Raw genomic sequence first — 11,769 nt, 5'->3', positions numbered from 1 at the left:
CACCTCCAACAAAATAAAATGAGTAAATCTCTATTTAAAAATAATACATCCCAAACGTTTATAAATATTATTTATAAAAGTGCCAAAATAATTAGAAAAACAAAAATATATGTTATGAGAAAAAAAGATAAGTTTTGTTCATTTGAACAAAATGTCTGAAATTATTAACATTTTGATAGTTCGAATATATGTGACACAATCCAGAGTTCGAATTTCATTTTATAAGAATATCCAAATTCGAGTCTCAATTAGCAATTAACCAGTTAGTATTTATTTTTAGTGATAATAGCCCTAGTTAAAAAAAAAATCATTCAAAGTTATCTATATATATATAATGATGCTTAATTTTTAAAGTGTCCGGATTGCCGGGTCGAGAGCTGTGGTTAATTTGGATACTTGGGTCGGATTGTGGGTTTACCCGTTTTTAAATTTAAAACGGTTAAAAATAAAATTAAAAATGTTAGAGGTATGTTTCGAACTTGCAACCTAACAAAACAAGTACAACTCTTTAACCAACTAGGCTACAAAGACTTTATATTTTGAATTCAACACCAAATTTGATAAACGCGGGACGTTTTAACATTAATATAAGTTCAACTTTTTAACTAACTAATCTATATATATATATAATGATGCTTAATTTTTAAAGTGTCCGGATTGCCGGGTCGAGAGCTGTGGTTAATTTGGATACTTGGGTCGGATTGTGGGTTTACCCGTTTTTAAATTTAAAACGGTTAAAAATAAAATTAAAAATGCTAGAGGTATGTTTCGAACTTGCAACCTAACAAAACAAGTACAACTCTTTAACCAACTAGGCTACAAAAACTTTATATTTTAAATTCAACACCAAATTTGATAAACGTGGGACGTTTTAACATTAATATAAGTTCAACTTTTTAACTAACTAATATATATATATATAATGATGCTTAATTTTTAAAGTGTCCGGATTGCCGGGTCGAGAGCTGTGGTTAATTTGGATACTTGGGTCGGATTTTGGGTTTACCCGTTTTTAAATTTAAAACGGTTAAAAATAAAATTAAAAATGCTAGAGGTATGTTTCGAACTTGCAACCTAACAAAAACAAGTACAACTCTTTAACCAACTAGGCTACAAAGACTTTATATTTTAAATTCAACACCAAATTTGATAAACGCGGGACGTTTTAACATTAATATAAGTTCAACTTTTTAACTAACTAATATATAATAATGTTGAGTAAATGGATACTTGGGTCGGATTATGTGTTGACCCATCCATAAATTTAAAACGGTTAAAAATAAAATTAAAAATGTTATACGTAATTTTTTTCACAGTTTTTTATATTATTACTCGTGCAAATGCACGGGCTAAATGCTAGTTATTAATAATATCCTAGCTTGATTTCATCTTAAGCTCTATGCTCCAAAGTATTATTGATTGCACTATTATTGTATTTTTCTAATCAAACACTAAATAGTTAAATGATACACAAATCATATAATTAAAAAGGAATATTAGCTAGGAATCTAAAAATAGCATACCATGATCCAAAAAGTATATTTTTGATAAACTTAATGCAATTGATTATCAAGACTTAGAATTAATCTACCCTAAGTAAAATTCAAATTCTATATAAAGAATATCCAAATATGATTTTTTTTTTCATAAATAATTAAAACTGATCATTTGATTGGTACTGAAATTGTTAGGAATTTAAGTGCAAATAATTGGCTTAATTATTCAGTAATTAAGGTGCAAGACAATTTAATTAGGTAAATAGATAATGATTGATGACGATGCATAATACATATATATAATTAATTAATATACATGTTAATAATTATTGTCTCACCTACTGCATAACTTTGCCTTAATCTTATTATTAATATATTACTCGTTAAGAAGAGTTCGTATTTAACATTAACTCTATATCTTTATATTATTATTTTTACTTACTCCATATATTTATTTATTGTCTCCATTTGAAAACTTAAAATTTTATTTTCTATTCAGATAATTAACAATAGTAATAAATTTATCATTTGTGTCTAGCTAAATTTATTTATTTTTAAATGTAACCATATAGATCAATATTAAAAAACAAAATAAAAACACTTATTTTTCCTTAAATACAATTTGTATTTGTGTTAGAGGGTATAACGGATTGAATTGAGTCGACGTTTTGAAAAAAAACATTATTGACCATAATTACGTATTAAGATACGTTATAAATGAGAATCGTCGTTACTTTAATATTTTAAAAACAATTGTTACATCTTATATTATATACTGCTGATTATATTCATTCAAACCGGCTGTGGGACAAGCCCATGAGTTATGACTACTCACTCCAAAAACATTAAAAATGTAAATTAAAATTTACTAAAACTATTGTTAATATTTTTTTTAAAGCCCAACAGAGTATTTATTTATTTAAATATTTATAACTAAAAAATAAATTATATATTTTATATATTTAAGTTATTATATATAGCCGATGTTGGATACTTTAAAAAAAATTAATTCTACTATGGCAGTCCAAAGGTGAGGGTCCAGCACTGAATTCATCATGTACAATTTTACATTCAATAATTTGATATTTAATATATTAGTTTTAACTACAAAACTAACCATTTCAAATATTACAGGTCATACTTATATAATTTTGTGTAGCTGCGTTCTGATAATATTAATTTGGTTATTTGAATAGATTAGCTACGAATGAGGATAAGGAGAAACCCCTCAGTATATAAAATTGGAAAAAAGCTCACTTAGACGTATGTACTTGTACAACTAGCTCACTTAAACGTATGTACTAATAAAAAGTCATTTAAACGTACGTACTATCAAAAATTGGCTCATTTAGCCTCTTTTAATAACCATGGTTAACTTTTATTTTTAAATTTATATATTTATTAATTAAATATTAATATATTTTCTCTCTCTTTCCTTTTCATTTATTACTAATAAATGAACTATATATTTTTATTTTTATATGAGTATTTATGATTGATTATTTTAATTTTATTTTATATATACGAGCATTCATCATTAATTATTTTAATTCTATATTTTTTCTTTTTTTATATATTTTTTTATATTTACATTAATTATTAATTATTTTAAAATTATTTGATCCCAATAATTGAATATAACAATCAAAATTCTTTCAACAAAAAAAATCTTTTAACACAAAAATAAATTAATTAAGACTTGAATAATAATAAAAACTCATTCATCAAACACTAAAAGAGTAATAATCAAATATTAGACAAAACAATTCATTTACTACTAATATAAGTCGTAAATAAAAATTAAATAAAAAATTATTAATTTCATTTTTATTTATATTAAACTAAATAAGAAAAAACCTTTTTTCATTTTTATTATATTAAATTAAATATAAAAAAAATCTTCAAAAAAATATTACAGTAAAACATAAAACTCATAAATAAGTTGTTAAATTTTTTTAAAAAAATTAGAATTTAAGAAATATAAGAAATAAAAATTAATAAAAAAAGAAGATGAAATATAAAAGTGAAATTAATATTAAAATAATAAAAAATTTAATAATAAAATAAATTACTTTGTTTAATTAATGAAAAAGAAGGAGAGAGAAAATATATTAATATTTAATTAATAAATATATAAATTTAAAAATAAAAGTTAACCATGGTTATTAAAAGAGGCTAAATGAGCCAATTTTTGATAGTACATATGTTTAAATGATCTTTTATTAGTACATACGTCTAAGTGAGAAGTGAGCTAGTTGTACAAGTATATACGTCTAAGTGAGCTTTTTTCCTATAAAATTTTATTATATTAACATTATATAGGACGGATTATGTGTTTTTCGATTCGAATTTGATCAATAGAATCGATTGGAGATTGAATGGTTATGTTCGAATGTAATCACCCTACGTATTGGCTCGTAGAAGTTTTGCATATAATTATGTATTTTTTTTCTTCAGTATGTTATTATTATCTCTAATACTTGTATTTTATCCTTTCTATAAATATGTTTTTAAACATTTTTTTTAACCTACATAAGTATTTTTATAAAAAGTGAACATCTAGTACTTGTTTGATCTATAGTTATTTGAATAGTTTTATTTATTATTTAAAAAATATATTTAATATAAAAGTTAAATAACTTATCAAAATATTCTTAACATTTAATATATAAAATATTATTAAAAAAATTAAAAATTAAAAATAAATTCAATTGGCAGTCTATATCAATTGGGCCTACTACTGGCTTAGAACTGGGCCGTTAACAAATTTGGAAGACCCATTATAGACATTAAATTTGGGCTTGTTAATTTCAAAATGTTTCTGATTCTAATATAAATTAAAATCTAAGACTAAGTCCAACTATATACTCGTCTTTGTTTGTGTGTTTTAAGTATAGTTAAATCGAGAATTTACATCAATTTATTTAATATAGTAAAATTTGTTTTTAAATGAATATTAGTTATATATTTTAATTAATTATATATATATATATATATATATATAAAATTAAGAAATTTTATATATTTATCATTTATATAATTTAAATATAAAATTAATAATAAGTAGATGTCATTCTAATCCATATTTATAAAATTAATTATATTAATTTAAATAAATAATAATTTTTGTTAATTTATAAATATAAATTCATTTTTTTTCTTGCAAAGTCACGTATATTTGTAAAATCATTTTTTTTTTTTATAAATTCACAAAATCTTAAAGTCTTACCAACATAAATTTAAAATTATATGAGTTTATAATAAGGCAAGAATTTACTTAAATTAAATTAGTTAACCTAGTCTAAAATATTAAAATTTTAGAATAAACACATTGAATTTTAAGTTTTCTTTTGCTTTTAATTAGGGTGGTCGGTATTAGTTTTAGACCCTATACATAGTCCCACTTTATAAGTCATATTTTTAATATTTAATAGTATTATTAATTATATATTATATTATTAATTATATATTATATATTATATTATTAATCTTATTTTTTATTTTTTTTTTCTTTCATATTAAAAATATATATATAACTTTTTTTTATCTCATTTTTAATCTCATTCTTCCGTATTATAATATATTAATAATTTATATATTATTTTATATTATTAAAATTTTTTAAAAAAATATTTACTATTTTAAAGGTTACAAAATTTAAATTTGCATTGGCCCCCAATTCTCAAGGCTGGTCTTGGTCGGTATAATATATCTTAATTTTTTATAAAAACTTTATATTTTAAGAATATTTGATATAAAAAAATAATACATTACTTTATCTTGATTTCGGTATACGTAAGTTAGGTTAGGTTTGATATTAATATTATACTGTTCATAAAAAAACATATTAACTTATAAAAAAAATTAACTTAATATAGTTAATAGCACAAAAACTAAAAACAATAAAATATTTATCATAAAATAAATATATTCTTTTTATAAATTAATAATATAATTCAGGTTAAATAATAATAATAAATATCAGTTAATTTAGACATAATTAATAAAAATATTTATCATAAAATAAATATATTCTTTTAATTTGTTCAAGTTCATGATTTATATGATATTTTCATAAGTTAAATTCTTATATTTTTAGTTAATTATTTGTGTTTAAGACTCAAATTACTTCTAAAATTGTTCCTAAAATGATCTAAAATATCACTAGCAACTAATGAGAATGAGATTGCAAAATTATTCTTAAAAATAATTGAAAGAATCAGGATACATAGTTTCACTTCCTTTCCATCACTCAAAAAGATTGAAAGTTTGGTTAGATCTTTTCACAATCTTATCGCAAGTTAGAGATAATATATTGAATTTGATATAATTATATTATAATTTTGATTTTCAAAATTTATGTTTCTATGATTAAATTCATATTAAATTTATTTCTTTTCTTATAATTATTACATATATATATATATATATATTATAATTTATAAATATTATTTCCGATATATCTAGATATGCCAAGATTTTGAAATTTTTTTAAAAGTCAATATTTTAGATATATTGTGGTAAGATATTTTTCATATATACCTATAATATCGATAATTTTTTCCACCCAACTTTTATTATATGCTTTTTTTAGGATTATAATAAATTATTAAAATCTATTTTTATATTTAAATTGAATAAAAAATGAGTAAAACTATTTTAACGGTTAGAATGATAATTGTGTGATTATTTTAAAAAAAAAACTCAAAAGAAACTAAAAGAGTACCTGAAATCAAACAAGCTCTAAACCTTTCTTGGATGATTCAGAGAATATTTTGTTTCTTATATAACTTAATGATAATCCTAAAATGAAATAGAAAAGTGATAAGAGAGGGAATGTGGGAGGAGAATGGGTTGTCATTATATCACTTTTAGAAGAGAGATAAGAGAGAAAATTTGTTAATTTTTCAGCAAATCAAATTGCTAATTCTTTCTCCCAAATTTTCTCTCTCCAATAAATCAAATATTATAGCTTTATTCTCTCTTACAACGACTTAAATTTGATTCTCAATGCCTTAAATCAAATCAAATCAAAAGTGAATTTATGTTAATGACATTTTAAAAATATATATATTAACCAAAGACAACCATGGCCCAACTAGGTTGATCTGACAATCTTAATGCTCATCAAAACCACACAGGCATATTGGGCATACAAAATTCAAATCACATTCTGAATAAATCTTGTTGAATATTTGAAGCAAAACAAAACATATTTTTAATTTTAAAATGATTTGGGTGAGGGTGAAAACTAAAACTCATAACCAATAAACCTGAGCTATAATGCTCTACCATACCAATGAAGTACTGAGTCTGAGCAAATCAAAACTTATGAATGCCACAATGGGATAGCTAATGATGTAAGTTACATGGGGCTTGATTGTTGGTTAGGGAGTCAATATCACTCACATTAGGGTAACTTTATTAGAAAACAAGTGGAAGTTTGAGTCAAAAAGCAATGACTTTCAATAGTGGGGAAAACATGGCCATTTGCTGAATATGTAATCCTCATACAAAAGAGGGGGAAACATTAATCCACCTCCAAATACTCACTCACATTAGGACAAATGGATCCCACCAGAGGACTGAATTAAATTAAAATGTGATACCACAATCAACAGACAAATCAAGATACAAAAGGGAAAAGCTAGGGATATGAGCATCAAGTTCTTGCTAAGTGATTTTCTAAAAGAAGAAGCAAATGTTGTGCCAGACCTTGCAAAAACCTCTATTTTAAACAACATTTGGACTTGTTTCTTGTTCAGTCCTCAAAGACCATCCCGATTCCAACAATCATAAAAGAAAAAGTAAGCTTGCACCATTCTAGCATTACGATTGAGCCTGACAGTTGGTTCCTATGGTTTTTGAATAGCTTATAGAGTCATTATATGTTTGTTTGAGTCCTCTGTATACAACATAAATGATAATTTTGAAAAAACATGAACCAAATCATGCACAAAGTTGTCATATACTTACTCCCTTGTATATTTATGCTCAATGTTAGTAAAAATCTTCCTTTTTAAAAAAGACACCAAGGAAGAAGATACAATATATTCATTCATTCATTCTAACAACTCTCTATATACCGTAAGAGGTGGTAAGGTTTCCCTCCTCTCATCGGATGTAGTTCAGTCAGTCCCTCTTTCTATCGAGATTTTCACCTTCAAATGACCAAAGTGAATGCATCTCAGGGGGAGAAAATAGGCCACCACCAACAACATGATTAGTACTTGAACCCTGCTGCAATCGAACCCCTTCATTCCTGCTGCTGCAATATATACAATAATAAAAATAATCAAATTTAATAATCATATACTAAGGTGGTTATAGGACGATTTAACTAAACATTACTTGTGCCAATTGGGAGGTGGAGACAACACATCCAGATTAAATAATGGTCCAGCTGTTGTAGGAGGTTTTGGAAGCAACAAGGGAGAAAACGAGTTTCCAAATGTTGTTGTTCCAAAACCTTGGTGGTGGATCTGTTCATCATCTTTAGTACTGAACAATGAGGCTGCCATGTTACTACTTTGGGAGAATGGATGATGGTTCAGCAGCATGGTCTCTTCCTTGTTTAGTTCAGGAGGATGAAATAGCCAACCTAGGTCATTTTGATGATCCAGATGTGGAGATGTCTTCCACATCTGATAAGTTCCTTCCAACTCACTGCTACTTGGAACATCTAATCCCGGGAAGCTTGGAATCTCTTCAGACTTTGTTTTTCTTGGGAACAAATTATAATTATTCGAATGCCTTTCATTACACAAAGAAGAAGAATTAGCCCGTGCTCGTGATAGTGGAGACTCAATAGGTGAAGGCCTTTCAACCGAAATGTTCTTCAAAGCATAAGACTTTTCTAATCCATTGTTGAAACCATCTAACTGAAAATTGTCTAGTGACTCTGAAACAGGCCCAAGTAGAGACACTGGATCAGGAATATAACATGGATCTTCAAATATCTCAAACTCTTCAGGTAGAAAATCATGCGGAGACAAACTTGTTTGAATCTGTGGAAAATTAGGTGAAGTAAAAGGTGCTGGAAGTCCAAAATTTATAGGATTATCATATGTTGTTGTAGATTCAGACAAGGGAGGAGGAGGAGGAGGAGAGCCGCTTTCTACTTCACCCTGGCCTTTTGAATTTGAAATATTTGGTTTACTTATTGTATTTGAACTAGCTGGACCAGATGCGCCAGTGAACAAATGATGCCAAGATTTCTTTGGGGCTGATGTTGCTTCAGGATCAACTGTTACCTACCATCAAAACATTTCACTCTCAGTTTGCTACTTTCATAATCATCCAATAGCTAACTTCTCATTTCCTAACAATCAATGAAGATGCTTAATGATTCTAAGTGTAATGAGCTAAAACAATTAAGATTCTAATGGGTTGTTTTGTAATACACTTTTTCATCTTGATCATGTAGATCCTGAAAAATCTGCATCTGTCGTGTTTTCCAAAAATTCATTATGAACTAGAAAATAATTTGGATCACGGTAACAAAATCACACTATAATTTGGATCACTGGCAAAAAGAAACATCTTATACCAAATGGAAAGAGGATCACTTTCAATTGAACTCTGACAATTTTCCAAGGGATCATGTGATAGAGATTGTGATAAAATATAAGTTTCAAAATAAGCTCATTAGATCCCTTAATTAGTCTTTTGCGTGAATATTGTTCAACAATTTCCGCACCCCTTACAAAACAGGAAAAAAGCAATACCATAAAAGGCATAAGAATATATGTACAAAGTTTTGATAGTAACTTACAGGAGGACGGTTTATGTTCTTATCATCTCCATTCACAGTTGATTTTCCAGGCTGAGGTAAATCCTTTTTGTTGCCAGATGAGTAAATATGATCTACAGAGATGCTGGATTTGTTTTCTCTTGAAACTGTTGAAGAAGTGTTAACTCCTCCTCTCCTGAAGAAACTACTACTACTACTACCAAATGCCTTTGAAGAAGATAAAATAGTTCCTTTCACTCTGTCAAGGTAATAATGTGTTCCAGCATTTCCCCTGCTATGATTACCCTTAACATATTCTCGTCTCTCTGTATCATTCTTTTCGTGCAACTCTTTTTTCCTCTCGACTTCCTTACCACCTCGCTTCTCTACTTCCTCAGCATCCGAATTGTCTTTTTCCTTCTTTCTTTCCTGACGTTTCTTCTCAGCTTGCTTCTTTCGATCTTTTTGAGCACAAGTTGTTGTTAGCCCTCTTCTACGATCTTTCTCAACCTCCATGATTTCATCCCTAAGTTTCCTTCGCTCCTCGATCAACCTGGCAACCTCTTCTCGTTGCTTCCTGTCTTCTTCCTCCAATAATTCCCGCTCTAATCTGGCTTGTCTCTTCTCTTCTGCTTTTCTGCGCGTCTTTTCTGCTCTACTTTCTTGAAAATTCACCCCATTTTCACCCTGTTTTGCTAATAAATTCTTCTGCTTTGCATCTAGCGAGGAGTCCTCTCTTAGTGAACTAAATCTAGTGACCTTTAACCAAAGCAATCTCATGATCCAGAATAAAGCAGACAATATTTTACAAGCGAAGGTAACAACAGGGAAATATGACTTCTCTGCCATACAATCATCGTCACCACTGAAAATCCCAAAACCACTCTTCTTCTCATAATTATTCCCAGAAAATTGCCCACCAACCCAATTACCATTCTCTAACCATTCTTGACCACAAATCCAAGTGCTATCAGACCATATTTTCCCGCCTTTCCCTACCAAATCCTTTAAAACTCCATAATTCGAGAGACCGAGGTCAGGCTGCAGGGGAGGATCTAAAACTGGTCTTTTAGAAATATGACCACAATAGGAACACATAAACCTGCCCGCACCAGGGTTTTGGTCTCTATAGGGATTCAAACAGTTGCGACACCTCCTTGTGGCAGTCTTCCTAATCTTCTGCATTTCGATGGCTTCAAACCTCTTCCTCTCTCTGAGCTGAGCATTTCTTCTCGCTCTCCAAATGGACAACTGCGGCATCAAAATCTCATACCAGAATAGAGTAATTAAAAGCACGAACACGCAAGCCAACCTAGGTGATGTGATTTCAAACCGAAAAGCCGGAGGCAACAACTGAGAAAGAGCCCAAAGTCCAATCAGAGGAATTACTAGCCATGGAAGCATGGTAGCAACACGACGAGACCACTTCTGAATCCCGCAAAGTATACACATTATCCTCTAGCCTACACCTATCTTGTCTGTTCTGTAAATCAATCCAAAAACCAATCCCTATAATATAGATTCAAGAACCGTTAACCTTCAAACAAAATAAACCCTATATCTCCTCCGAATTCAATCCTGAGCAAAAATAAGATTACTCCAGATCCTAACAACGTCAGCAAAGTAATCCAACCTAGTTTTGAAAGGAAAAGAACCAATTTGATCAATTCCAGCTGTCGGAAATTAAAAAAAAAAGAAAAAAAAAGAGAGCTCCAGACCGAGCATACGAAAAGAATCAAATGGGATTCGAAGACTTACATACGGAGGAACATCCATTGGCATAACGTACAAGATATCGTCGGCGAACTCAACGGCGGTGGCGCCTGAACCGGCTCGCTGCAGCGGTTCGTTCCTTTCTCTTGAAAGCCAAAGGAGACGAGCGGCGACGAGGATGATGATGATTTTATGAGCGAGAGAAAGAGAGAGAGAGAAAAGGATTGGAAAGAGGAGAAATGGTGAAGAAAATTACGCAATCAAACCGTCATATGAATGTGGAGCCGGGCCGGTTATTGGTGGGCCGGGTGGGTTTTTCACTCTTCAGTTGTATATACTGTCCAATATAAATGTGGATAGCACCCAAACTTGACCTGTTTTGTTTACCTCTTTACAGTAAACAGACAATATTTCAAATTAATATTGTATTTTCTCAGACATTTCAACTATTGACCAGGTTCCACATAATAAAATAATACAATGTTTGTTTTAGTGCAATTTTCATTATTTTTAACGAAATAAATTAACCATATATAATTATAAAAAATATATATTGCTCTACCTGGACTCTTGAATCTGGATTGGACGGCGGCCCATAAATCAGGATACAATAATAATTTGGATTTGGGCTTTACTTATAACTTTTTTGTGAGGCTTAGGAAATATGGGCTGTCAAGAATAAATATTGTCTAGGAATAATTGAATAACAATACAAAAAAAACATATATATAGATTTGGACTAAATAAAATAAAATGATATGTTATCATAAACTCTTTAAATCAAAACACATACAAAATCTAAAAAAAAAATATTTATCATAAATTTAA

The 11,769-nt window shown here is 28.4% G+C and overlaps 1 protein-coding gene across 3 annotated transcripts; it reads right to left on the bottom strand.

The window, feature by feature from the left end:
- Positions 1-7,413: 7,413 nt before the first annotated feature.
- LOC124933821 (stress response protein NST1-like) lies at positions 7,414-11,153 on the bottom strand. Of its 3 annotated transcripts, none has more exons than XM_047474260.1 (4): positions 10,987-11,153; positions 9,271-10,861; positions 7,848-8,749; positions 7,414-7,764 (listed from the first exon to the last, which is right to left on the bottom strand). In XM_047474260.1, exons 2-4 carry the CDS (start codon positions 10,678-10,680, stop codon positions 7,629-7,631), a joined length of 2,448 nt encoding a protein of 815 aa, XP_047330216.1. In that variant the 5' UTR covers positions 10,681-10,861; positions 10,987-11,153; the 3' UTR covers positions 7,414-7,628. The 3 variants fall into 3 exon arrangements, with proteins under 3 accessions (XP_047330216.1, XP_047330217.1, XP_047330218.1); XM_047474261.1 differs by having other exon boundaries at positions 7,414-7,761; XM_047474262.1 differs by having other exon boundaries at positions 7,414-7,758.
- Between the last annotated feature and the right edge of the window lie 616 nt (positions 11,154-11,769).

The sequence above is a fragment of the Impatiens glandulifera genome, chromosome 4, assembly GCF_907164915.1.
Source record: "Impatiens glandulifera chromosome 4, dImpGla2.1, whole genome shotgun sequence".
Taxonomy (NCBI): Eukaryota; Viridiplantae; Streptophyta; class Magnoliopsida; order Ericales; family Balsaminaceae; genus Impatiens; species Impatiens glandulifera.
This window is presented reverse-complemented; position numbering and strand designations above follow the sequence as displayed.